Genomic DNA, 25,884 nt, shown 5'->3' on the forward strand with positions numbered 1-25,884 from the left:
AGCTTAGTTCCATCTGACAAAGCGCCTAGCTCTATTTCATCTGACAAAGCACCGAGTCAAGTGCCATCTGAAAAGATAACGAAGGAAAAAGCACAGAGCCCGACACTGTCAGAAAAGAGTCCGTCTGAAAGAGCGCTGAGCGAAGTTCCATCTCACAAAGCGCCCAGCCCTGTTCCATCTGACAAAGCACCGAGTCCAGTGCCATCTGAAAAGATAACGACGGAAAAAGCACAGAGCCCGACAATGTCAGAAAAGAGTCCGTCTGAAAGAGCGCTGAGCGAAGTACCATCTGACAAAGCGCCCAGTCCTGTGCCATCTGACAAAGCACCGAGTCCAGTGCCATCTGAAAAGATTACGACAGAAAAAGCACAGAGTCCGACACTGTCTGAAAAGACTGCACATGAAGAAGAACTGAGCTCAGTTCTTTCTGACAAAGTGCCCAGCCCTATTCATCTGACAAAGCACCGAGTCCAATGCCATCTGAAAATATTACATCAGAAAAAGCACAGAGTCCGACACCTTCAGAAAAGGCTCCATCTGAAAGATCGCCAAGCCTTGTTCCATCTGACAAAGCGCCCAGTCCTGCGCCATCTGACAAAGCACCGAGTCCAGTGCCATCTGAAAAGATTACGGCAGAAAAAGCACCGAGTCCGACATTGTCAGAAAATGCTCCATCTGAAAGAGCGCCGAGCTTAGTTTCTTCTGACAAAGCGCCCAGTCCTGTTACATCTGACAAAGCACCAAGCCCAGTTCCATCTGAAAAGATTACGTCAGAAAAATTACCGAGTCCAACACTGTCAGAAAAGGCTCCATCTGAAAGAGCGCTGAGCGAAGTTACATCTGACAAAGCGCCCAGCCCTGTTCCATCTGACAAAGCACCGAGTCCAGTGCCATCTGAAAAGATTACGACAGAAAGTATACCGAGTCCAACACCGTTAGAAAAGTCTACATCTGAAAGAGCGCCGAGCGAAGTTACATCTGACAAAGCACCCAGCCCTATTCTATCTGACAAAGCACCGAGTCCAGTGCCATCTGAAAAGATTACGACAGGAAAAGCACAGAGTCCGACACTGTCTGAAAAGGCTCAACATGAAGAAGTACTGAGCTCAGTTCCATCTGACAAAGTTCCGAGCCCAGTACCGTCTGAAAAGATTACGTCAGAAAGTATACCGAGTCCAACACTGTCAGAAAAGGCTCCATCTGAAAGAGCGCCGAGCTTAGCTTCATCTGACAAAGCACCCAGTCCTGTTCCATCTGACAAAGCACCGAGTCCAATGCCATCTGAGAAGATTACCGCAGAAAAAGCACAGAGTCCGACACCGTTAGAAAAGTCTACATCTGAAAGAGCGCCGAGCGAAGTTACATCTGACAAAGCACCCAGCCCTGTTCCATCTGACAAAGCACCCAGTCCTGTTCCATCTGACAAAGCACCGAGCCCAGTGCCATCTGAAAAGATTACGTCAGGAAAAGTACCGAGTCCAACACTGTCAGAAAAGGCTCCATCTGAAAGAGCGCCGAGCTTAGTTCCATCTGACAAAGCGCCCAGTCCTGTTCCATCTGACAAAGCAACGAGTCCTGTTCCATCTGACAAAGCACCGATTCCAGTGCCATCTGAAAAGATAACGACGGAAAAAGCACAGAGCCCGACACTGTCAGAAAAGAGTCCGTCTGAAAGAGCGCTGAGCGAAGTTCCATCTGACAAAGCGCCCAGTCCTGTGCCATCTGACAAAGCACCGAGTCCGCCATCTGAAAAGATTACGGCAGAAAAAGCACAGAGTCCAACACTGTCAGAAAAGGCTCCATCTGAAAGAGCGCCAAGCTTAGCTCCATCTGACAAAGCACCCAGTCCTGTGCCATCTGACAAAGCACCGAGTCCAATGCCATCTGAGAAGATTACCGCAGAAAAAGCACAGAGTCCGACACTGTCTGAAAAGTCTCCACATGAAGAAATACTAAGCTCAGTTCCAACTGACAAAGTGCCCAGCCCTATTCCATCTGACAAAGCATCGAGTCCATTGCCATCTGAAAATATTACATCAGAAAAAGCACAGAGTCCGACACCGTTAGAAAAGTCTACATCTGAAAGAGCGCCGAGCGAAGTTACATCTGACAAAGCGCCCAGCCCTGTTCCATCTGACAAAGCGCCCAGTCCTGTTCCATCTGACAAAGCACCGAGTCCAGTGCCATCTGAAAATATAACGAAAGAAAAAGCACAAAGTCCGACACTGTCTGAAAAGGCTCCACATGAAGAAATACTGAGCTCAGTTCCATCTGACAAAGTGCCTAGCCCTATTCCATTTGACAAAGCACCAAGTCCATTGCCATCTGAAAATATTACATCAGAAAAAGCACAGAGTCCGACACCGTCAGAAAAGGCTCCATCCGAAAGAGCGCCGAGCGAAGTTACATCTGACAAAGCGCCCAGCCCTGTTCCATCTGACAAAGCGCCCAGTCCTGTTCCATCTGACAAAGCACCGAGTCCAGTGCCATCTGAAAAGATTACGACAGGAAAAGCACAGAGTCCGTCACTGCCTGAAAAGGCTTCACATGAAGAAGTACTGAGCTCAGTTCCATCTGACAAAGTGCCCAGCCCTATTCCATCTGAAAATATTACATCAGAAAAAGCACAGAGTCCGACACCATCAGAAAAGGCTCCATATGAAAGAGCGCCAAGCGAAGATACATCTGACAAAGCGCCCAGCTCTGTTCCATCTGACAAAGCACCCAGTCCTGTTCCATCTGACAAAGCACCGTTTCCAGTGCCATCTGAAAAGATAACGACGGAAAAAGCACAGAGCCCGACACTGTCAGAAAAGAGTCCGTCTGAAAGAGCGCTGAGCGAAGTTCCATCTGACAAAGCGCCCAGTCCTGTGCCATCTGACAAAGCACCGAGTCCGCCATCTGAAAAGATTACGGCAGAAAAATTACAGAGTCCAACATTGTCTGAAAAGGCTCCATCTGAAAGAGCGCCGAGCTTAGTTTCTTCTGACAAAGCGCCCAGTCCTGTTCCATCTGACAAAGCACCGAGTCCATTGCCATGTGAAAATATTATATCAGAAAAAGCAAAGAGTCCGACACCGTCAGAAAAGGCTCCATCTGAAAGAGCGCTGAGCGAAGTTACATCTGATAAAGCACCCAGCCCTGTTCCATCTGACAATGCACCGAGTCCAGTGCCATCTGAAAAGATTACGACAGGAAAAGTACAGAGTCCGACACTGTCAGAAAAGACTCCATCTGAAGAAGTACCAAGCTTACTTCCATCCGACAAAGTGCCCAGTCCTGTTCCATCTGACAAAGCACCCAGTCCTGTTCCATCTGACAAAGCACCGATTCCAGTGCCATCTGAAAAGATAACGACGGAAAAAGCACAGAGCCCAACACTGTCAGAAATGAGTCCGTCTGAAAGAGCGCTGAGCGAAGTTCCATCTGACAAAGCGCCCAGTCCTGTGCCATCTGACAAAGCACCGAGTCCAGTGCCATCTGAAAAGATTTCGGCAGAAAAAGCACCGAGTCCGACACTGTCAGAAAATGCTCCATCTGAAAGAGCGCCGAGCTTAGTTTCTTCTGACAAAGCGCCCAGTCCTGTTCCATCTGACAAAGCACCGAGTCCATTGCCATGTGAAAATATTATATCAGAAAAAGCACAGAGTCCGACACCGTCAGAAAAGGCTCCATCCGAAAGAGCGCCGAGCGAAGTTACATCTGACAAAGCGCCCAGCCCTGTTCCATCTGACAAAGCGCCCAGTCCTGTTCCATCTGACAAAGCACCGAGTCCAGTGCCATCTGAAAAGATTACGACAGGAAAAGCACAGAGTCCGTCACTGCCTGAAAAGGCTTCACATGAAGAAGTACTGAGCTCAGTTCCATCTGACAAAGTGCCCAGCCCTATTCCATCTGAAAATATTACATCAGAAAAAGCACAGAGTCCGACACCATCAGAAAAGGCTCCATATGAAAGAGCGCCAAGCGAAGATACATCTGACAAAGCGCCCAGCTCTGTTCCATCTGACAAAGCACCGAGTCCAGTACCATCTGACAAAGCACCGAGTCCAGTGCCATCTGAAAAGATAACGACAGGAAAAGTACAGAGTCTGACACTGTCAGAAAAGAGTCCATCTGAAAGAGCGCCGAGCTTAGTTCCATCTGATAAAGCGCCCAGCCCTGATACATCTGACAAAGAACCGAGCCCAGTTCCATCTGAAAAAATTACGTCAGAAAAAGTACCGAGTCCATCACTGTCAGAAAAGAGTCCATCTGAAAGAGCGCTGAGCGAAGTTCCATCTGACAAAGCGCCCAGTCCTGTTCCATTTGACAAAGCGCCTAGCCCTGTTCCATCTGACAAAGCACCGAGTCCAGTGCCATCTGAAAAGATAACGACTGAAAAAGCACCGAGTCCAAGACTATCAGAAATGGCTCCATCAGAAAAAGAGCCGAGCGAAGTTCCATCTGACAAAGCGCCCAGCCCCGTTCCATCTGACAAAGCATCGAGCCCAGTGCCATCTGAAAAGATTGCGTCAGAAAAAGCACCGAGTCCAACACTGTCAGAAAAGGCTCCTTCTGAAAGAACGCCGAGCTTAGTTCCATCTGACAAAGCACCGAGCCCAGAGTCATCTGAAAAGATTGCGTCAGAAAAATCACCGAGTCCAACACTGGTAGAAAAGGCTCCAACAGAAACAGCGCCAAGCCTTGTTCCATCTGACAAAGTGCCCAGTCCTGTTTCATTTTACAAATCACCGATCCCAATGGACTCTGAAAAGCTTACTTCAGAAGAATTTCCAACTTTGTCAGAAAATATTTTATGTGAAAAAGCATCTAGCATAGCTCCATCGGAAAAAAGACAAAGCCCAGTGCCATCTGAAGAGGTCACTTTCGAAAAAGAGCTTCGCTCAACTATATCAGATAAAGCTACTGTTGAAAGAACACTGATTTCTAGTCTAGTTAAGCCTGACAAAGCGCTAAATATTATCGAAAAAAAAACAGAAATTCCTCTCTTTACTGAACTGACTTCATCTTTAAAAGATGAACAAGCACATGAAGAAGGGTTTGAGAGTCCTTATGAACCAGGTTCTCCGGACCTAGTAGATGAAAATAATATAGTTCCTAAGAAAGAAAAAAATGTATTATCAAGTAAATTTCAATTTGAAGATAAAGTTTACAAACTGGACACAATGCATAGCACAACAGTTTCTCTAGGAAAAGAAATTGATGAAAGTTTATCTGAACAAACTTATTCTGGTAAAATTTCAAAATTCAGTATTTCTTCAGAAATCCCCAAAAAAGAAGTATTGACGCCACCTGTAAGTCCTGAAACAAAAAAAGAAGACGACGAACCAAGTTCCGTAATGAAAAATATTACAATTAGTACAGCTGGGCTTAACAACGGTGATAAAGTGATATTAAGCAACGAACAGTCTGATACAGGACTAAAATTAATATCTGAGAAATCAACTAGCTCAGCACCACCTGAGAAGGCATTACCTAATAAAGAATCTGAGAAGGCACCTACTCCAGAATCGTCTGCAAAAGCTCCATTTGAGAAGGCAACTAGCGCAGTACATTCTGAAAGGGCTACTTCTGAGAAGGCAATTCATCTAGAAGAGTCTCATAAGTCTCCATCTGAGAAGGCACCTAGCCCAGTACCGTCTGACAAGGCTCCGTTTGAAAAGGCAACTAGCCCAGTACCGTCTGACAAGGCATCATCTGAGAAGGCATCTAGCCCAGTACCACCTGACAAGGTTGCGTCTGAGAAGGCAACTAGCCCCGTATCACCTGACAAGGCTCCATCTGAAAAGGCATCTAGCCCATTACCATCTGACAAGGTTCCGTCTGAGAAAGCACCTAGCCCACTGCCATCTGATAAGGTTGCGTTTGAGAACGCATCTAGCCCTGTACCGTCTGAAAAGGCTCCATCTGAGAAGGCACCTAGCCCGGTGCCATCTGACAAGGTTCCGTTAGAGAAGGCACCTAGCCCTGTACCGTCAGATAAGGCTCTGTCTGAAAAGGTAACTAGGCCAGTATCATCTGAAAACGCTCCGTCTGAAAAGGCTTCTAGCCCAGTACAACCTGACAAGGTTCCGTCTGAGAAGGCAACAAGCTCCGTACCGTCTGACAAGGCTCCATCTGAAAAGGCATCTAGCCCAGTACCGTCTGACAAGGCTCCATCTGAGAAGGGACCTAGCCCAGTACCATCTGACAAGGTTCCGTCTGAGAAGGCACCTAGTCCAGTACTATCTGACAAAGTTCCGTCTGAGAAGGCACCTAGCCCTGTTCCGACTGATAAAGCTCCGTCTGAGAAGGTAGCTAGCCCAGTACCGTCTGATAAGGCTCCGTCTGAGAAGGCAACTAGCCCTGTACCGCTTGATAATGCTTCATCTGAGAAAGCACCTAGCCCAGTACCGTCTGAAAAGGCTTCGTCTGAGAAAGTTACTAGCCCAGTACCGTCTGAAAAGGCTCCATCTGAGAAGGCAACTAGCCTGGTGCCATCTGACAACGCTCCGTCTGAAATGGCTTCTGGCCCAGCACAACCTGACAAGGTTCCGTCTGAGAAGGCAACTAGCCCCATATCGTCTGACAAAGCTCCATCTGAAAAGGCATCTAGCCCAGTACCGTCTGACAAGGCTCCATCTGAGAAAGGACCTAGCCCAGTACCATTTGACAAGGCTCCGTCTGAAACGACACCTAGCCCAGTACCATCTGATAAAGCTCCGTCTGAGAAGTTAACTAGCCCAGTACCGTCTGACAAGGCTCCATCTGAGAAAGGACCTAGCCCAGTACCATTTGACAAGGCTCCGTCAGAAACGACACCTAGCCCAGTACCATCTGACAAAGTTCCGTCTGAAAAGGCATCTAGCCCACTACCGTCTGAAAATGCTTCATCTGAGAAGGCTCCTAGCCCAGTACCATCTGACAAGGTTCCGTTTGAGAAGGCACCTAGCCCTGTACCTTCAGAAAAGGCTCCATCTGAGAAGGCGCCTAGCCCAGTACCATCTGACAAAGTTCCGTCTGAAAAGGCACTTAGCCCTGTTCAGTCTGATAAAGCTCCGTCTGAGAAGATAACTAGTTCTGTATCATCTAAAAAGGCTCCATCCGAAAAGGCACCTAGCCCAGTACAGTCTGACAAGGCTCCGTCTGAAACGACACCTAGCATAGTAACATCTGACAAGGTTCCATCTGAGAAGGCTTCTAGCACAGTACCGTCTGACAAGGCTCCATCTGAGAAGCCACCTAGCCCAGTACCATCTGACAAGGTTCCGTCAGAGAAGGCACCTAGCCCTGTTCCATCAGATAGGGCTCCTTCTGAGAAGATATCTGGCCCAGTACCTTCTTTAAAGGCTCCATCTGAGAAGGCACCTAGCACAGTACCGTCTGACAAGGCTCCGTGTGAAAAAACACCTAGCCCAGAACCGTTTGACAAGGTTCCGTCTGAGGAGGCCACTAGCCCTATACCATCTGAAAAGACTCCATCTGAGAAGGCGCCTAGCCCAGTACCATCTGACAAGGTTCCGTCCCAGAAGGCACCTAGTCCTGTACCATCAGATAAGGCTCCGTCTGAGAAGGCAACTAGCCCAGTCCAGTCTTTAAAGGCTCCGTTTGAAAAGACACCAAGCCCCGTACCATCAGATAAGGCTCCGTCTGAGAAGGCAACTAGCCCTGTACCGTCTGACAAGGCTCCATCTAAGAAGGTAACTAGCCCTGTACCGTCTGATAAAGCTCCGTCTGAGAAGGTATCTAGCCCAGAACCGTCTGATAAGGCTTTGTCTGAAAAAGCATCTAGCCCAGTACCGTCTGACAAGGCTCCATCTGAGAGTTCACTTAGCCCAGTAGCATCTGACAAGGTTCCGTCTGCGAAGGCACTTGGAACAGTACCGTCTGACAGGGCTCCTTTTGAAAAGATAACTGGCCCAGTACCTTCTTTAAAGGCTCCATCTGAGAAGGCACCTAGCCCAGTACCATCTGACAAGGTTCCGTCTGAGAACACAACTAGCCTTGTACCGTCTGATAAAGCTCCGCCTGAGAAGGCATCTTGCCCAGAGCCGTCTGATAAGGCTTTGTCTGAAAAGGCATCTAGCCCAGTACCGTCTGACAAGGCTCCATCTGAGAAGTCACCTAGCCCAGTAGCATCTGACAAGGTTCCGTCTGCGAAGGCACTTGGAACAGTACCGTCTGACAGGTCTCTATCTGAGAAAGCAACGAGCCCCGTCCCGTCTGAGAAGATACCTTCAGAAATGGCACAAAGCCCAACGCCATTAGAAAAGTTACGATTTGAGAAGGCGTCTACCCTATCAGACAAGGCACCATCAGAAAAATCACACAGTCCGACACCATCAGGCAAGTTGGCGTCAGAGAAGCCACCTAGCCCAATATCACCACCAACACCCAACTTGCCATTGGAGAAAACACAAAGCCCTGTATTGACTGAAACACCTTCTGAAAAAGCTCATAGCCCATCGCTATTAGATACTTTGCCATCTGAAAAGGTGCCATCTAAAGAAATATCTGTCACATATTCAGCTAAAAGTGTTGATGAGGAATTTAAATTTACTGATAGAAGTGTTGTGGATGTGCTCGTGTCTGGAGAAAGAGAAGCCAGCCAGCTGATCAAGGAGAGGTCAATATTGGATAGTCTTAACATGACAGATATTGCTTCTGTCGTTAAAGATGAAGGCACTAAACAGGTTCTTGAGAAATCATTAAACTCAATTGCTGTTGATAAACCTACTAGCTTACCGCTGAGTGAAGTTTTCACAAGTACCTTAAAAGATTTAGAGCCGGATGAACCCGAAAAAGGTATCAATTATTTGTCATCAGAGAATGCTAAAGTAGACAAAACATTAATTACGGCACCATCTGAGAAAGTAACTTTAGAAAAATTGGATAGCCCCTTATCGTCGGATAAAGCAAACACTGGCAAAAAGACAGACAGTCCTGTACCATCAGCAACGGTTCCTTCAGACAAGGCTAGCAGCACTGTGGCTTCAGAAGAAATACGATTAGATATATCAATTAGCCATGTAACACCTGAGAAGACTTCTGTTGAAAAGTCTAGTACCCCAACATCCCAAGAATCAGATTTAGAGAAATCTAGAATTTTAGTTTCCTCAGAATATCCAATGCCACCTGAAAAGAAACCTTTGGAAAAGGCAGTACTATCAGATAAGACTCCAGTTGAAGAATCTATTTGCCCTACTATTGTTCAAAACTTAGAGGGTATTGTATCTAGCACTGTTATGGATGAACTCAGAGATCCAAAACTTGATGCCATGATTACTTCGTCTTTGAAACATGATGTGAAAAATGAAAAAGAAAGTTCTCAAAAACTTCTGGGCAAAGTTTTCGATAAACATGAAAAAGAAGACGTCGTCAAGACTGCTTTTAGTCCAATTAAACATGAAGTTGGAACGTCAGTTGATACAACACCAAGTACTGACAAGTCAGAGGAAACAATCATTAGTTCTTCTGAAAAGATAGATGAAGAAAAATCATTAACTTCTTCAGAAGATGGTAAAAATAAAATACTTGTAGACAAGAAAGAAGAGGCGTCTGCTAAAGAAACTAAAGAAATTACTAAGGATGAGAAAGATATTGACGAGAACAATAAAGTTGTGAAAAACTCTGTTACAGAAACGACGTCCAAGCAAGAATCAAAATCTGAGCAATTAAGAAAGATAGAAAAAAAGCAGTTCACAGAGTCTATCAGTCGAATCAGTAAGCATGATTTAGATTTAAAAGGTGCTGATGAGAAGATACAAGAACAAATATCTACTAGTACTTTTAATAAAGAAAACGAAGTCTTGTCAGACGAGAGCTATTCCAGTGTGGAATCTAAAGTGGAAAGTCACGAAGATCACGTTTCGCCATCAGCATTTTCCCATATAAAAGTTACTAATGAATTATCTTCACTCTCATCGAGCCACAAGCAAATGAGTGAAGAGTATAAATTGCATACAGTTAAAAAGCGATCAACAGACCATGAGAAATCAAAAGATTCTTCCGACATGTTATCTTCAATATCTACAGTAGACAGTGGTCTAGAGAGAGATAGTTTTATTTTACAAGGCAGCTCAGAAGATATATCCAAAGAAGTCAGTTTAGAAGAAAAATACAGTTATGAATCCGCTGAAAAAGACAAACGTGTAAAAGTCTTTTCCGACGCAGATACGTTACAATCTATAAGCAGTAGTAGATTAAATAAATTAAGTGACGATTCATGTTCATCGACATTAAAAGAAATTGATATCTTAAAGACTGTTCCTGATTCTACAAGAACGGAATTAGGATCTCCTAAAGATGAAATACCTTTGTCAGAAGCATCAGATTCTGGAGTACATAGCATTCCATTGGACATAGATTCACTTTTATATAAAGGCGAAGGACTAACTGACATCAAAGATGATGCTATGCAATTCATGGAATCGATACATAAAGCTTTTAATGACGAATCTGTTCAACAAGGTATAAAAACAGAAGGAATGGAATCTCTTATAGTCTACTCCGATATTGAAAGAGTATCTACGCCACCTACAGTCCCCGTAAGTCCATTGCCAAAGACACCAAGCAGCTTTCAAGATATCAAAGTAAGCGAAGGTGTTCAAAGTGAAATTACCTATGACAAGTCAGATGGTTCTGAAGAAACTATAACTAAAGTGGTGCACGTAGGCGAAGATGTCTTAACGCAAAAGATTTCTACTTCAACCGAAAAGGTACCTAAAACAATTAAAGACTCTTCTTCGGATGATGGAGATTCCGATTTACTATCTCTGATGCAAAACATGGGTAAAATTAAGACAGAAACTGACACAGTCACTAAAATCATCAAAGAAGGTGAAAATGTTGTCACTCAGACTATTACCACTGTGACGACTAAAGAAGTAATATCAAGAGAAGATGGTACACCTCAAAACATAAAAACTACTATTGAAACGACAACACTAAGCAAAGGATCAGATGGTTCTACTATCACCACAACAGATACACAGACTTTACTTTCTGAATGTTCTTCCAGTCTTAAATCTACCTCGCAAATGGATTTGTATGCCAAAGACACTAGAATAGATAAACTTTACCTCGAAAGCGATAAGTCTGAAACAGAAACCAGTAGCCAAATAAAAGAAACTAGAAAAGATGAGTCTTCCATTACAACTGATCAGTTAGCTCAAGTCCAATACGTATCAGAAACGGAAGAATCTGATGATGATGTTGAAACTACAACTATAGATACTGATGTAAGGAAAAGAATTGTAAAAGAAAATAATATTGAAATTATGGAAACAGTAACTACAGTCACGAAAAAAGAGACACTAAAAGTAGATGATACTAAAAAAATTCGAACTACTATTGAAACAACAATAACGAAAGAACGCCCAGATGGCTCCAAAGACGTTCAGGGGAACGTAGAAGTAATAACTGAAGAGCCTGAAAGTGATTCTAGTAATATCGAACAAATATTAAATGGCTTGAATGTGTTGGGTGAGCCGGAAGAAACTGAATCAACGAGAACCGAAGAAATTAAGCAAGAAACAATTATTATCAAAAGAGTTATCGTAACTAGAACTATAAAAACAACTTATGCGGACAGTCAAGGTAATCCCAAAAAACTTAAAACAGTTTTAACCGTGACGACTACCGATAGTTATCCTGACGGTTCTTCCCACACTAAGGTAGATGGCAGCACTTCTATTACAGATATAGAAGCTGAAGAAGTTATTGAGTCACCTGAACTTGTTGGTTTTACTACAGAAGATAAGTCGGTTGAAGTAGAAAAACAACAAAAAACAATTATGAGGAATGAAAAAAGTGTACTGCAATTTATAACAACGACAACTACAAAAGAAGTTTTATCTTCAATAGTAAAAAATATGAAGAAACTTAGGACTACTACTGAAATAGTGACTGAAACTCATTTGCCTGATGGTGTAACTGAAGTTACAAAAGACGTCAAAGTTTCTGTATCTGATTTCGGAGTTGAATTAGCTGGTGTAGAATCCGTGGAGTATGAGCAAGTGGGAAAACCTCTGGAAGATATAACAACTGCTGTAGAAACTGTTACAGACAATGGGATTACGATCAAACGTAAAACAACTGTTACTACTATCAAAGAAGAATTCCATAACAAGATCAATAATGTAAAGAGGATTAAAACTACCATCCTTACTAGGATAGAAGATGAACATCCTGATGGCTCAATAATCACTAAAACTAGTGAAAAAGTGTCAATAGCAGAGGAAAGTCTTCACGAAGCTATCGTACAAAAATTTGTGAGTTCAAATGAAAACGGAATCAAAGACGATGCTAATGACGATGAAAAAATAACATTAGTTCTTAAAGATCTCAAAGCTGAAGGAGAACCAGATGAAAATGAAACAACAGAAACAGAAGACATTCAAGAAAAAGATATAACTATTAAAAGAACAATTACTACTAGGGTTATTAAAATTAAATACTCTGACAAAAGCGGCGTACTTAAGAAACTCAAAACCGTAACCACAATAACCACAACCGATACATATCCTGATGGTTCGGCTAAAACAACTATAGATACAAACACCGCAGTTAGTGATATTGAAAAAGATACACAGACAGATGACCTTAAAGAATTTTCAAAACTAGAGGATAAATCAGTCGATGTAGATACAATTGAAAAAATTGTAACAAGAGAGGGCAAAGAAGTTAAGCAAATAGTTACTACAACCACTACAAAAGAAATTTTGCTGGCAACTGATGGGTCCAAGAAGAAAATTAGAACTACAATAGAAGTTATTACTGAAACTAAGTTACCTAATGGAACAACTGAAGTATCAAAAGATGTGAGAGTGTCAGTTGCTGATTATGGGACAGAAAGCCTAGATGCGAATTTAGGAGGCTATGCTCAAATTGGAAAACCAGACGAACATACTAGTTCAGAAACTGAAGAAGTAACGGAGAATGGTATATTTATAATTAGAAAAACTACTGTCACAACCGTCAGACAAGAGTTTGAGAACATAGAGACAAGATCCAAAAAGATTAAGACCACCGTAAGGACAACGGTTGAAGATGAACATCCAGATGGAACAGTTATAACAAAGAAGAGTGAAAAAGTATCAATAGCTGATGTTTTCCTTAAGACACCACGTTCAGTCCAAGATGACTCTGAAATACCTGAAACTTACATTGATGATTCCGAAACGGTTGAAGATACGACGGAAGAATCTGATGTCAAAAATGAAATCATCAAACAAGGTTCATCTACTATCAAGCGCATAATCACAACTAAAACTAAGAAAGAAACACTTGCTAGTACAGATAAAAACATAAGACGTGTTAGAACTACAGTTGAAACTTTAACTGTTGACGAATATCCTGATGGTTCTACAGAAACCACAAAAGATGTTAAAATAACACTTTCAGAATTCCAAAAAACTTCGGACAGTGACCTGCAAGCGGCATTACAAGGGCTACATACTACTGGAAAAGTTAAATCCTCAGTAGATAAAAAAACAAATATAATTACTGAACACGGGCGTAAGATTACTCAAACTGTCACAACGTATGTTACCAAAGAGGAATTAAAACATAATGAGACGAATGAAATTGCTGTTAAAACAGTCACTGAGACCTTAACAGAGAACGCTCAGGAAGATGGTTCAGTTGAAACAACAAAAGACGTGCGAACACAAATAACGTATTTGCCTATTGGTACAGGGCTAGATGATTGGACACCAGAAGAATTAGAAGAAATTGAAAAACAACCTACCACAGAGGTGAAACCAAATCTTGAAGAACTACCACTGACTCAAAAAGAAGAGCCTAAGCCTGAAATGAAGCCAAAGAAACAGCGTTCACCTGTTGGTGAAGTTACAACTGAAACTGATACATTTACTAAAGTAGTCAAAGAAGGTGAAAACGAAATCACCCAGACTATAACCGTTGTAACTACAAAAGAAGTCATTAGCCCAGAAAAACTTAAAGTTACAGTAGAAACAACTACTGTTAGCAAAGGCAGCGATGGCGTTACTAAAACAACGAAATCAACTAAAACTACTATTTCCGAATTTAAGGAAGAATACGAAGAAATTATTGATACAGGAGAGAGTGAAAAGTCGTTTTCGAAATTATCGTCAAAAACTGGTGAAATGCGCAGTTCATCGGCAGCCAGTGATGACTTGGATCATCCTGGCATTTCTTCACCACCATCTGAAATCAGTTCTCGGGGATCGAGGGCGGCTACTCATGTTTGGGGCACAACAGAGAGCAGCGGAATGTACTATAGTGATGACGATGGCCCCGGCAGCCCAAGTAGTACTAAATCACAAGTTGCCCACTCGCCTAGATCAAATTTAAGCTTCGAATTAGATACGAAACAACAAGACATAACTGAAGACATTGCAGTTGAAAAACATTTCGACACCATTAAAGATCCGATGACAACTTCGTTCTTTAGTCAACCACCGGAAGATGATTCTTATACATCTTCTAGTCATTCTGAAGTAAAAACAGAAGTGCATACGATTGAAAAACCAATTTCAAAGTTAACGGAAGATTTCTTGTCACATGAGAAACTGAAATCCGAACTATCTCAACGCATAAGCAAGTCTGATGCCACATTCCTTAGAGAAGCCGATGAACATTTTGAAAAAGCAATCGAAGAACACAAGAAGGTGAGCGGCTCTGCTGTTATTTCAAGTATAACTGCCAAATACGAACTTGACGAGCAGAGCCATTCAAGCGTCAGTCAAACAACATCGTCAAAGGAAGAAAAAATAACTCTTAAAGATATCAAAGGCGAATTGAAAAAAACCGAAACGTCGTCATCGTCAAGCAGCAGTAAACAAGAATCTAAGAGCGAGCGACACGAAGTTACCACAGAGACTAGCAAGGCTAAAGATCCAATAGAATCTTGGGGCAAGCCCTTAGGTTTACCCAGTCCTATCATGCCTCCAACTGACGGAAAAAGCACTCCGAAAAAGCAGTCTACTGTACTTAATAAGAACAAACTTAATCAAGAAAGGAGTAAAGAGGCAAAGAGTCGCGTTTCAGAATCTCCCAGTAAGAAGAAAGCACCAGCTCCTGTATACATGGAGTTGACGTATGTCCCTCATCACGGAAATTCGTATTACTCTGCTATGGAGTTCTTTAAGCGCGTACGTGCTAGGTACTACGTGTTCTCTGGCACTGAGCCGTCAAAGGAGATTTACAATGCCCTGCTTGATGCTAAAAAGACATGGGAGGACAAAGATCTAGGTGAGTTTACTGTCGACTAATTACAGTTTTTTAGTTATTTTCCTCTTTACCTCTATCTACTTGATTTAATAAAAGTCAGAACTGTTGTACTGTGATGATAAAAAAGTGCCCAGTCCCTTTGCCGCTACAAGAATAACTTGACAGCAAATAGTAGATTGTACAACAAGAGCATAAAACGAGCCATTTTACCCCAGGCGTTCATATAGCTACCCGAGCCGGTACGGCGAGGGTGGATAGACACGTCGAGAAGAAAATGGGTTTAATGCTCGAGTTTTACACACTGATTTTCACTTCGATGGCGAGGAAATGAAATAGCAACAGTGGAAACAATGATTCACTTTCTATGTACCTTTTATATTTTATGCATTAGTATAATAATTCCATTATTTTAATTTTACTGATTTATTATGATTGATTTGATTGATTTTTAGTTTTATATAAATTAAAAAATATTTAGAATTTTTTAGTTTGTGGCTGTTGACACCTGATTACCTTGGTCTTGAGTTGGTATTAGACGAAGATTTTATTAAAAAAAAATGTTTTTACTTCTCATGCTCGTAAAATTCGTTTTTATGCTGTATCTAGGCGACATGAAACGACTTTTTATGCTCTAGTGCTTAAATTAAAATCTTCGTCTAAGAACAATGTAATCAGGTGTAGACAGCCACGAACAAAATAGTTTCTACATATTTTTTTTGATAATTTTTAATTTATATAAAACTAAAAATCAATCAGATCAATCAAAATAGATCAATAAAACTAAAAATTTATACATAATTATATTGTAATGCATGAACAATAAAAGGTACATAGTGAGTGAACAATTTTTTCCACTGTTGATTATTATCATTTCCTCGCCATCGAAGTGAAAAGCAGAGCGTAAAACTCGAGCATTAAATCCATTTTCCCCTTGACGTGTCTATCCACCCTCGCCGTACCGGCTCGGGTGGCTATATGAACGTCTCGGGTAAAATGGCTCGTTTTATGCTCTTGTTGTACAATCTACTATCTTTTTAGATTCTCAAATTAAGTATGCTCGGTTTATATCTAAGAGTGTAGAAAGAAAAATATTATTTAGTCTGTGAAAACTTGCCCCCAAAGCCTGAAGTTTACCAAATTATACCTTTATAAAGATAACTAGCCGTTACCCGCGAATCCGTCCGCACAGATTTCAGTTATCGCTATCCCGCGGGAACTATGCAATTTTCCGGGATAAAAACTATCCTGCGTCCTTCCTCGGGACTCAAACTATCTGTATACCGAATTTCATCTAGATCGGTTCAGCGGCTTAGACGTGATGCAGTAACAAACAAACAGACCTACAAATTTTCGCATTTCTAATATTAGTGGGATAGCATCATACACAAAAATGTGCGGAATTACATTTGAAATTTACCACGAGCTTTGCGGTCAAGGAAAACATCGTGAGGAAACCTGCACAAACCTGAGAAGCGATTCAATGGTTCGTGCGAAGTTCCCAATCCGCACTGGGCCCGCGTGGGAACTATGGCCCAAGCCCTCTTGTTCTGAGAGGAGGCCTGTGCCCAGCAGTGAACGTATATAGGGATGGATGGGATGATGATCATGATGTATCTTTTTCTATGTACAAAGGGTTGGGAGTTCTCTGCACCCAGTCAACGCTAAAGTAATTCTTGCTCCAAATCTATGTAACTGATGGATTTCAAATTTGGCACAAGTATTGTTAAAGCATTGAAGCATTATTTAAAAAAAGATGCCGTCCCTTTCTTTCTAAGAAAAACAAAATAAAGAATTAATAAACATAGTTTTTAAACCCCGACGCAAAAAGAGGGGTGTAACGAGTATAAGTTTGACCGCTATGTATGTCTCTGTGTCTGCTGTGTGTGTGTCTGTCTGTCTGCTGTGGCACCTTAGCTCTAAAATGGGTGAACCGATTTGAATGCGGTTTTTATTTGAAAGCAGGTTTTCTAGCGATGATTCTTAGACATGTTTTATCAAAATCGGCTCAGCCGTTTTTGAGATATTGAACTTTGAAATTACAAAGTCGGGGGGCTTCTAACTTTTTGTTGCGATTTTCTATATTAAAAATCAACATTGAATCTAAACACTACGTAGGAGAAACACTGTGAAATTAGTTAAAAAAAAATTATTTTATTCGACTGGATGGAAAACGAGCAAGTGGGTCTCTTGATGGTAAGAAATTACCACCGCCCATAGACACCTGCAACACCAGGGGGATTGCAGATGCGTTGCCAACCTAGAGGTCTAAGATGGGATACCTCAAGTGCCAGTAATTTCACCGGCTGTCTTACTCTCCACGCCGAAACACAACAGTGCAAGCACTGCTGCTTCACGGCAGGATTAGCGAGCAAGATGGTGGTAGCAATCCGGGCGGACCTTGCACAAGGTCCTACCACCTGCAAATTAACTAATTCCTTTAGTTTATTTATATGGTCCTTCTGTGGTAACGCGTGAATCAATCAATTACTTGAACACACCCTGTTTTACTTTACAGAAGTGACCATTATCCCGACATACGACACCGACGTCCTCGGCTACTGGGTGACAGAGAACGAGGAGGCCTTGGAGAAGTACAAGATCGACCTCTCTCCCTCCGCCTCCCGCTGCACCATCAACCTCCAGGACCACGAGACTTCCTGCGCCGCCTACAGACTAGAGTTCTAGGTTTCGGGTCTATTTGTTGCGTTCTCATCGAAGAAGTGAGTCTCCATGCTGCGGCGCGAGCGGAGGAAGGAATAGGAACTAATCAGGCTGTGATAGCAAACCTCGCGCCGCATGAGCCCACTACTCCGCATGAGATGGCATGCAAATAGTAACCCCTAAAGTCTTTGTGATATTTGAATGCAATTAAGAGACTGTTGAAGAGTTTGATAAAATCATAGTTGATAGTGCTGTGGCGTGCCGCGACGACCAGGGCCGAGTCCTTAACCGCATCCAATTCTGAAAGTCAATAACCAAATTCTCGACCTAAGAACAGAAACGTCCATTTTTTTCTAAACTGTTTTTCTAGTAGCTTCATCGGTAACAGTACATGCCATTTAAAGTATATTTCTGATGATATTTTTGAATTTGGTCTTTACAATCGGTAGTGCTTTTATACACGAATATTTAGCAAAACCAGTCCATATTGTTTAGCCAAAATCCGCTTGTGCGAATACCAAAATTTTTGAATAATTATTTTGCTATCGCATTGTGAAATTTTAATAGTTGTACAAACTTAGCATGCACGCCATTTTGTTGAGGCTTTACGGTCGCAGAGGATGCGTACGAGTACACACGGAGTTGCGATCGACCTGATATACCTAAATTAGGATGAAATTTTAAATAAAGTGTATTAACAATGTCTTAAAAAGACGTTTAAAGATAAAGTCGAGGCTAGTTCTTGCGCTAGCCGCATGTAATAATTGTTAGTCGTGAACTTATCACTAAAGTTGTTACGTCCGGACGACAGAGGGCGCGTGGCCAGATTTAAAATGATCTTGTAGTTTTTAAGATTACAGCCACTTTTTTCAATTGAGCCTTGCGATCACGAGGGACCCGCGACGGGCTGCGTCTGGGCACAAAAGGGAACATGAAGTTATGGTTGGCTTTAAGCGTTGATTGTTTGGAAAAATCCTGCATTTTCAAACTTTTCTCGCTTGGCCGTGGAAAGGATTGACGCAGTCCGTTGATCCGCCTTCCATGCATTTTTAGTTCTAACGAACGCAAATCAATACCTTTCATGATAGTTAATGATGTAGATAGGTAACGAGTTGATAGGTCTAAAAGGAATTTCAAAAAGGGAATAAGATTTAATGATTACTGAGAAGAGGAAAAGAGATAGGTGAATCATGAAAGGTCTTTGATTACTGTTCATAGAATGACTAAAGCAACAGAAGCGCTCTCTGTCGCCCGACATCCAGTGAGCCTAAAACGTTAGGTAGAGAGCTTAATCCATTATAAAATAAATGTTTTAGTAGAACTATTACAGATATTTACCTTTGTTTGTGATTTGCTTGTTGTGCCGAAGTTTACTGAGACATAGTTATAACGATGTTATACTTGCAAAGTCGTCGGTGATAGTTGAATCTCTTTTGTCAAATTTTTATTGGCGGTTAATTTTTGGCCTATCGTTTATAAATTTCTAGTCGCGATCCAAATATCTACTACCAGTAGGAGTCGTTTTGTTCCTAAAATTCGAGGTTTCCCATCGAGAATGAGTTGACTCTTTTGATCGCCTTTGAAAAGTGAGAGGCAGCATTTTTCTCGATGGGAATGGCTTTGGATTGAGAGTTGATTTCTAGCGTTTCTATAACCGTTTTCCAAACGAAATCCTCATGTAATTATAGAACCTACCTATTAATAACTCCATTAGATTATTTTTCAATTACTGCAGTGAAGGGTATGTGAGAATGTGGTGAAACCTCATCGTTTTATTTATCATCTAGATGTAAGCTGCCAGCTTTCCTAAGGTCCGATGTACCTTTCCTTTACAGTAACTATTGAATGAAGGTTTTTGAGTCAATTAATTTTAAGTCATCCATAGAGTTAAGCAGAATGTAACACCATTCTATCGCTTACTTTGCTAACCTTTGTCTAATAGTTAATAGCGAGCGAATGCAACAGCACAATATAATAACAAAAATATAAAAGGATAAACATAAAAAAGATACTAAAAATATCACGAATTTCATTCCAAACAACGTGAGGTAACCAGTCAACAAATAAATTGTCAGACCATAAATAAGTACTTTTAGAAATAAACCTAACGATGTTTGAAACGAATATCGTATTTATCATGTATACTCTATATTTTATTTTTGAGTCAAACATGAGTTTTATGTAAGTTCTATATTATCGGTATATGTGTTTGAGTGTATTGTTGTGAGCACAATAATATTGTTTTTTGTGAGTTTATGCTTTAGGTAGTGGATGGGACTAAACAGGGACATGGACCTTTATCATTATCTTCGACTATTGCCATGAATCATTAAGACGTCGTTAATGACAATGATTTGCTTCATAGTTACATATTCTATTATGATTTGGTGGCTTCTAAGCCCGCTTAAGGTAGACGAAAGTCTGGCCCAAAAATATTGTATTTTATAGTTAGTACTTTAACTAATGCATACTACTAGGAATAAAAAAAAATGTTATTTAAAATTAAGAATTGTATCGGCTTAGTGAAGATCAATAGCTCTGATAAATAAATCATTATTGAAATTATTAAATGTTGTTATTCTTTCGGCTTGACCGAATATTGTCAACTTATAATGAATTATAATTAATTATTAATACTGGGACGCATATCCAATAAGTAATAATAAGATTGTACCTATTATTTTCATCATATCTTATGTCATACTTATTGGTAATTAACAAGTAATAATGCTCTCGAGAAAATACTATTACCTACTAAATATCTTGAAGAAATTGGCATCAGTCTGACTGAGTAAGACTAAGATTAAAAAAAACTTGAATCAGATACCTACAAATATGTAAAAGTGTATTAGTTCTCAAATCTCGTTGAATTGCGTGAATATCAAGTATGACAATGAAATTTAAACTCGAAGGAAAATTCGTTACTTTGAATAAAAAAAAAGAATGTAACTGGCCAAAACTACCGTGCTAAAGCTAAAAATCAGTAAAGTAGCACTGACTGTTATTAACGTAATTGTCTTTTGGATACAGCAGGAAAGTTTCTAAATTTAAAATAGTTTATCTTACGCCTAGCTGACAGTAAGATTTGTTAGTATAAATGCTTCTAGACAGCTGTCAGATCATAACTTCAACGAGATTGACGAAAAACTTTGTCAGATTTTAATGTCATTACCAATAAGAATGCTTACCGTATTAGCAAGTGCTGATTTTCTAAGAAGTAAATGCCACTCTGTTTTACCATCCATTGATTAAATTTATTTGACGGATAAATGTGATGCCGTCTCTGTTGGTTTCGTTCGAATAGACGGAGACGGCATCACATATCTGTCAAATAAAATTAATCACTGGGTGGTGAAACAGCCTCTCAGTCTATAAAATTAAGTTACTTTTAGATTTAGTTTTTTAATGAGGAGATTACGGATATACCAGGAAATGGAAGTGAAATTTGTGAAAAACTGAAATAGAGCTCTTCTACGCTTACGAGGCATAGTTGTGCCGATGAATTTGAATGTGTAAGTATTTTTTGTTTGCTTGTTTTAATCTTATCGTCATAAACTAACACGCACATTGACATCGCTGAAACTTTAATTTACTCACACATTGAAATTGCATGTGCCTTGTAAATGTAGCAGATCTCTACATAAAGTACTGATCAAAGTGTTGGTCATTTTAGATTTTTTTTTCAGATAATAATGTGATAGGTTTAAGTAAGTATAGTTTTTTTGAGGTACTACTATCACAATTGTCTGACTCGGAGACTTAAGTTAATATTTATTTGATACTTGAGTGTAATTCTTAAACTATTAAGGAACTAGTTAAGTATATATAAAGTTAATTTAAGGCTCCGAGCATAAACCATGGTTAACGAAATCTACTCTCGGGAGCTCAATACTTGATTGCTTCTGAATTATAAAATTACTTATCAATTATCTCACTTAAAATATAATTTTATTTATTTACAGATAATAAAATAATGAAGATAGGTTTAGACTATGATACAAAAAATATTAAATATCTGTGTGAAGAAAAATCTTACAAAAATCTTACGGAGTTTTAAATTATAGTCTAGGCTTTTTGCGAGTAAGTTTGCAGTGTAAAGTTCGTAGTCTAAACCTTCCTTTATTAGTTCAGTATACTTTGTGTATGGAATTGTGAGGGACGTTGATGAAATTGGATAATCATCCAAAGGGTAGTGATAGTGATAATGCTTTCGTGGTGCTAACAACTGATTGTAGGCGTATTCAAAGATTTATTAATGTTCTGCTAACGGTGATGAGGTGAAGTGTTTTGTAAAGATAACAAAAAGTATTTTTAAAAAAAATCTGATTTGCTTACTTGTCAGATTTAGGTATTTACATAACTTCAAAAATCTGACAATAAACTACTTGATATCAGAAATCAAGAAATTTACTCAATAAACTATCAAAACGCGATTATGTGTAGTAATATTGATGATATATTTATTTATATTATTATAACAAAAAATGTGCCCAGGCGATTATTCAATAACTATTACATAATCAAAAAACTGTGAACTGATATCGAAAGTACGTTACCTAACTAGGTAAATGACATCATTAACTTTTTAAAAATAAAAAGAGAAATATCCATAATTTTGACATCAAACACTCCCATACATTTAGTACGAGATTAGCTATAAAGGTTTTAGTTTCCTTATTTTAAAATGTTATTTCATAAGTTTAGTACTAATATTAAAGATTTAATATATATTGGGAGTTGTGATTGGGAGTGTTTGATGTCAAAATTAAAGATTTATTAAAAAAAAGTTAATGATGTCATTTTACTCATTGGGCAACGTACTTTCGATATCACTTCACAGTTTTTTGATATCTGTAATAGTTACGGAATAACCACCTGGGCACACTTAACGATTACACCCTGTATAGAAAAGTTTACTTTGCAACTAAATCTAATATTTCTTCCAATAGCTGTACCACCATATCGCTAAAGATGCATCTCCACCAAAGATGTGCGAGGGTGTCTTCCCAGGAATGCGTTCGACATGAACCAATAGAAACACTTCATTTACCTTAGCTCAGCGCAGCACTAGCGGAAACACCTCAGCCACAAAACACAGATAGTTCAGAAATCAATCTCCATACAAGTGCGCCAGAACAACGCACACATAGACACTGCTCACGGACACGATATCTCGGACCGGTTGGGACCAGGGCGAGCGCGAGTGCAATCCGCTTGAGACACGCGTCTGTAAACTTTTTTGTGCAATAAATGAGCAACAAAAGCTCAAACTCCAGCTGGTGTAAACTGGATGCGAGTGGCAATGAATAGGCAAGACTGGAAAAGTAGAGAGAGAAGGCCTATGTCCGAAGACGGGCGCTATAAGGTCTGTTATAGATAGATAGATAGAAATAGAGCAACAAAAAAAAAGTTATTATATCTGTTCAGTGGACGGTTGTTTAAATTAAATAATCATGAGTTTCACCAATAACGAAATCGTCGCAAGATATTTTCTGTGACAAATTTATAATATAACAATGACATTAAAATTAAAATATTTTAGTTATTAATTTATATTTTTCCATTCTTCCCGTTTCATTCTCAACAATATAATTAAATCAAACAACTAGATACGAGTGCCACTACCACGATAGTTTTTTGGTGCATAAGCCATAGTTGACAACCTTAGAGCGACCGCCGAGCGTAGGTAGGAAAAGTGAAGTACATACAGAAGATTGACTTCTGAACTATCTGTGTTTTGTGCCTCAGCGAAGCAAAGATCAAGAAAAAGATCAGAAGCGTTTCTATTGGCTCATGAGAAATACATTTCTCGCAACGCGCTCACACATCTCTGGTGGACGCAGCCTTAACAACGTCCCTGAAACGTTTGCATGTAGAAACGAAATAGCGTTAGTATTGAAACGTCTGTGGAAAATGGCGTTGATTCCTGAGATGAGAGCATTTTTAAAGCTAACTAAGCACTCTACAAGAAACTCTGCCACCTTTTAACAACGTTTCTGATACGTTAATTGAAGTGTTAAGAGACCGTTTAAACGACCAACGACAGCGTTGTTGGAAGAAAGCATAGCATTGATAAAATGCAGCCACATCACCGTCGCAGAACAAATAATCAACACGCTTAATGGTTTGACTGATGCTGTGTCGCTTTCTTTACAGCTATTAATGGGATTGCCATTATGCCGTCTACGAATTAATTAAGAAATAAAATCAAATCAATTTTTTTTTCTATTAATACCTGCTGTTTAATTTATAACGAGGTCAGTATTGTTTTTAACAATGTTTCTTCCCGTTATTTCTTTGTAATATTGTCAAAAAAAAATGTGACGAGATGTTATATTGTTATATTTGTACAATTATGGTATCGAAAAGTGCAGTTATGAAGCGTGGAGGAACTAATCAATAGAAAAAAAAAATCATTTTTTGAATAAATCTGTGACAGATGACAAGACAGACACAAGATCCAGCAATATATGCCAGATTGGGCAAGCAATTTTTCAATAGCAAAAAGTATTTATATTCATATTATTTAAAACTAAAATGGTTATGCTCGGCGTAGTATAACGGAAAAACTATCGTGAAATATTTGTGCTAATGGCAGGCACGCGTGACAAATCACTAAAGCATTACAGAATTTGATATTATCACTATTATTGGTTAGTTTCTCTAAGTTCTCTTAGTTTGTTGAAATTAATCCACATGATGTCGTTTAAGGTTCAATTTGGATTAAACGGTTGCAACTATAAGCCAGCTGTTCCATATCAGTGGTACAAAACTTGACGTAGTGTCTCTTTCATATTTCTAAAATTAGAGTGGGACGTGATTCAAGCGTAACTTTGCAAAGGCATATTATAACAATTACAAAATTATATTTTTGTTATCCTGCCTTATAATCACACGTGCGTAATGGCTGCGTCTGTGCAACACATATGTATTTTTGCAGGGTTGTAGTTTATTCCAATGCGGGCTGAATGACCACAAATATTTTTTAATTAGATTGTTGGCTTTGTTATCGAAATTGAACATTAAAGTGCCGACAGCAGGGTTTAAGTTAAACTAATTAAATAAAATATTAATTAAATTATTTTTTAGTCGCCTAGTGCTTACCTGGCATTGTTTATCGTCATATATTTTTTTAAATAAAAGCTGAACGTTGAACTAACTTTAAAGCTACAGCAAGACCATGATTTATTTAAATTCAAACGTAGACGGCATTTTGCGTAAGCCTGCCAAAAACGATATTTAATAATTAGAATAATGATGTAATACGTGGAATTAGGTACATGTAATGATTAATTGTATGTAAATTTAAAATTAAATCACTCATTGTATCAGTCGTAACGCTCCCCCATTCAGCGTGTTTGATGAAAGTGTAAGATTCATTAAATAAATAAAAAAAAACACAAAATGTTAAACATTTTTTATTTACCCATAATTTAGTTTTGGGGCAACCGTATTTTTCAAGCTGTTGCTCGCGACCTTGGCTGCGAAGAATACGTTTACCGCTATCCGCGGGAACTGTGCAATTTTCTGGGATGAAAACTATCCTTTGTCCTTGTTAAGTTCTTGAACTATCTCCGTACCAAATTTTATCTAAATCGGTTAGGAGGTTTTTGCGTAAAGAGGTAGCAGATAGAATATGTGCTCTCAAGCAGAGGATCGTGAGTTCAAACCCGGCCTCGCACATCTAAGTTTTTCGAAATTCATGTACGAAATTACATTTGAAATTATCTTTACAGTGAAGGAAAACATGATGAGGAAACCTGCACAAACCTGCTAATGTGTGTAAAGTTCCCCATCCGCAAGCCTTATTATGAAAAAAAAAACCTGTGCCCAGCAGTGGGACGTACAGTCGAGGACTGAATTACGTACAGTCGAGTTCATGAACTTGTGAGCAAAAATTTGATCCCGGGTTGGAATATTTTCATATCATAATAAATGTTGTTATTAAAATTTCTTTGAAAAATGTACCTGTGGGTTGTCACAAGTATATTTGCTGATTCAATTTTCTCGACATGACATGCTTCA

The 25,884-nt window shown here is 39.9% G+C and overlaps 1 protein-coding gene across 2 annotated transcripts; it reads left to right on the top strand.

Annotated features, from left to right (window-relative positions):
• LOC141439902 (uncharacterized) lies at nt 1-25,271 on the top strand. 2 transcript variants are annotated; one of them, XM_074104353.1, is made up of 3 exons: nt 1-7,541; nt 7,626-15,219; nt 17,714-25,271. In XM_074104353.1, exons 1-3 carry the CDS (start codon nt 474-476, stop codon nt 17,881-17,883), a joined length of 14,832 nt encoding a protein of 4,943 aa, XP_073960454.1. In that variant the 5' UTR covers nt 1-473; the 3' UTR covers nt 17,884-25,271. The 2 variants fall into 2 exon arrangements, with proteins under 2 accessions (XP_073960454.1, XP_073960453.1); XM_074104352.1 differs by having other exon boundaries at nt 1-15,219.
• The last annotated feature ends 613 nt before the right edge of the window (nt 25,272-25,884 follow it).

The sequence above is a fragment of the Choristoneura fumiferana genome, chromosome 21 (assembly GCF_025370935.1).
Source record: "Choristoneura fumiferana chromosome 21, NRCan_CFum_1, whole genome shotgun sequence".
NCBI classification, from domain to species: domain Eukaryota; kingdom Metazoa; phylum Arthropoda; class Insecta; order Lepidoptera; family Tortricidae; genus Choristoneura; species Choristoneura fumiferana.

Coding starts and splice junctions, on each gene's coding strand:
- LOC141439902 (XM_074104352.1), top strand. CDS start 474: ATGCCATCTGAAAATATTACATCAGAAAAAGCACAGAGTCCGACACCT. Junction 15,220..17,713: donor ATGGGAGGACAAAGATCTAG/GTGAGTTTACTG, acceptor TTTACTTTACAG/AAGTGACCATTATCCCGACA.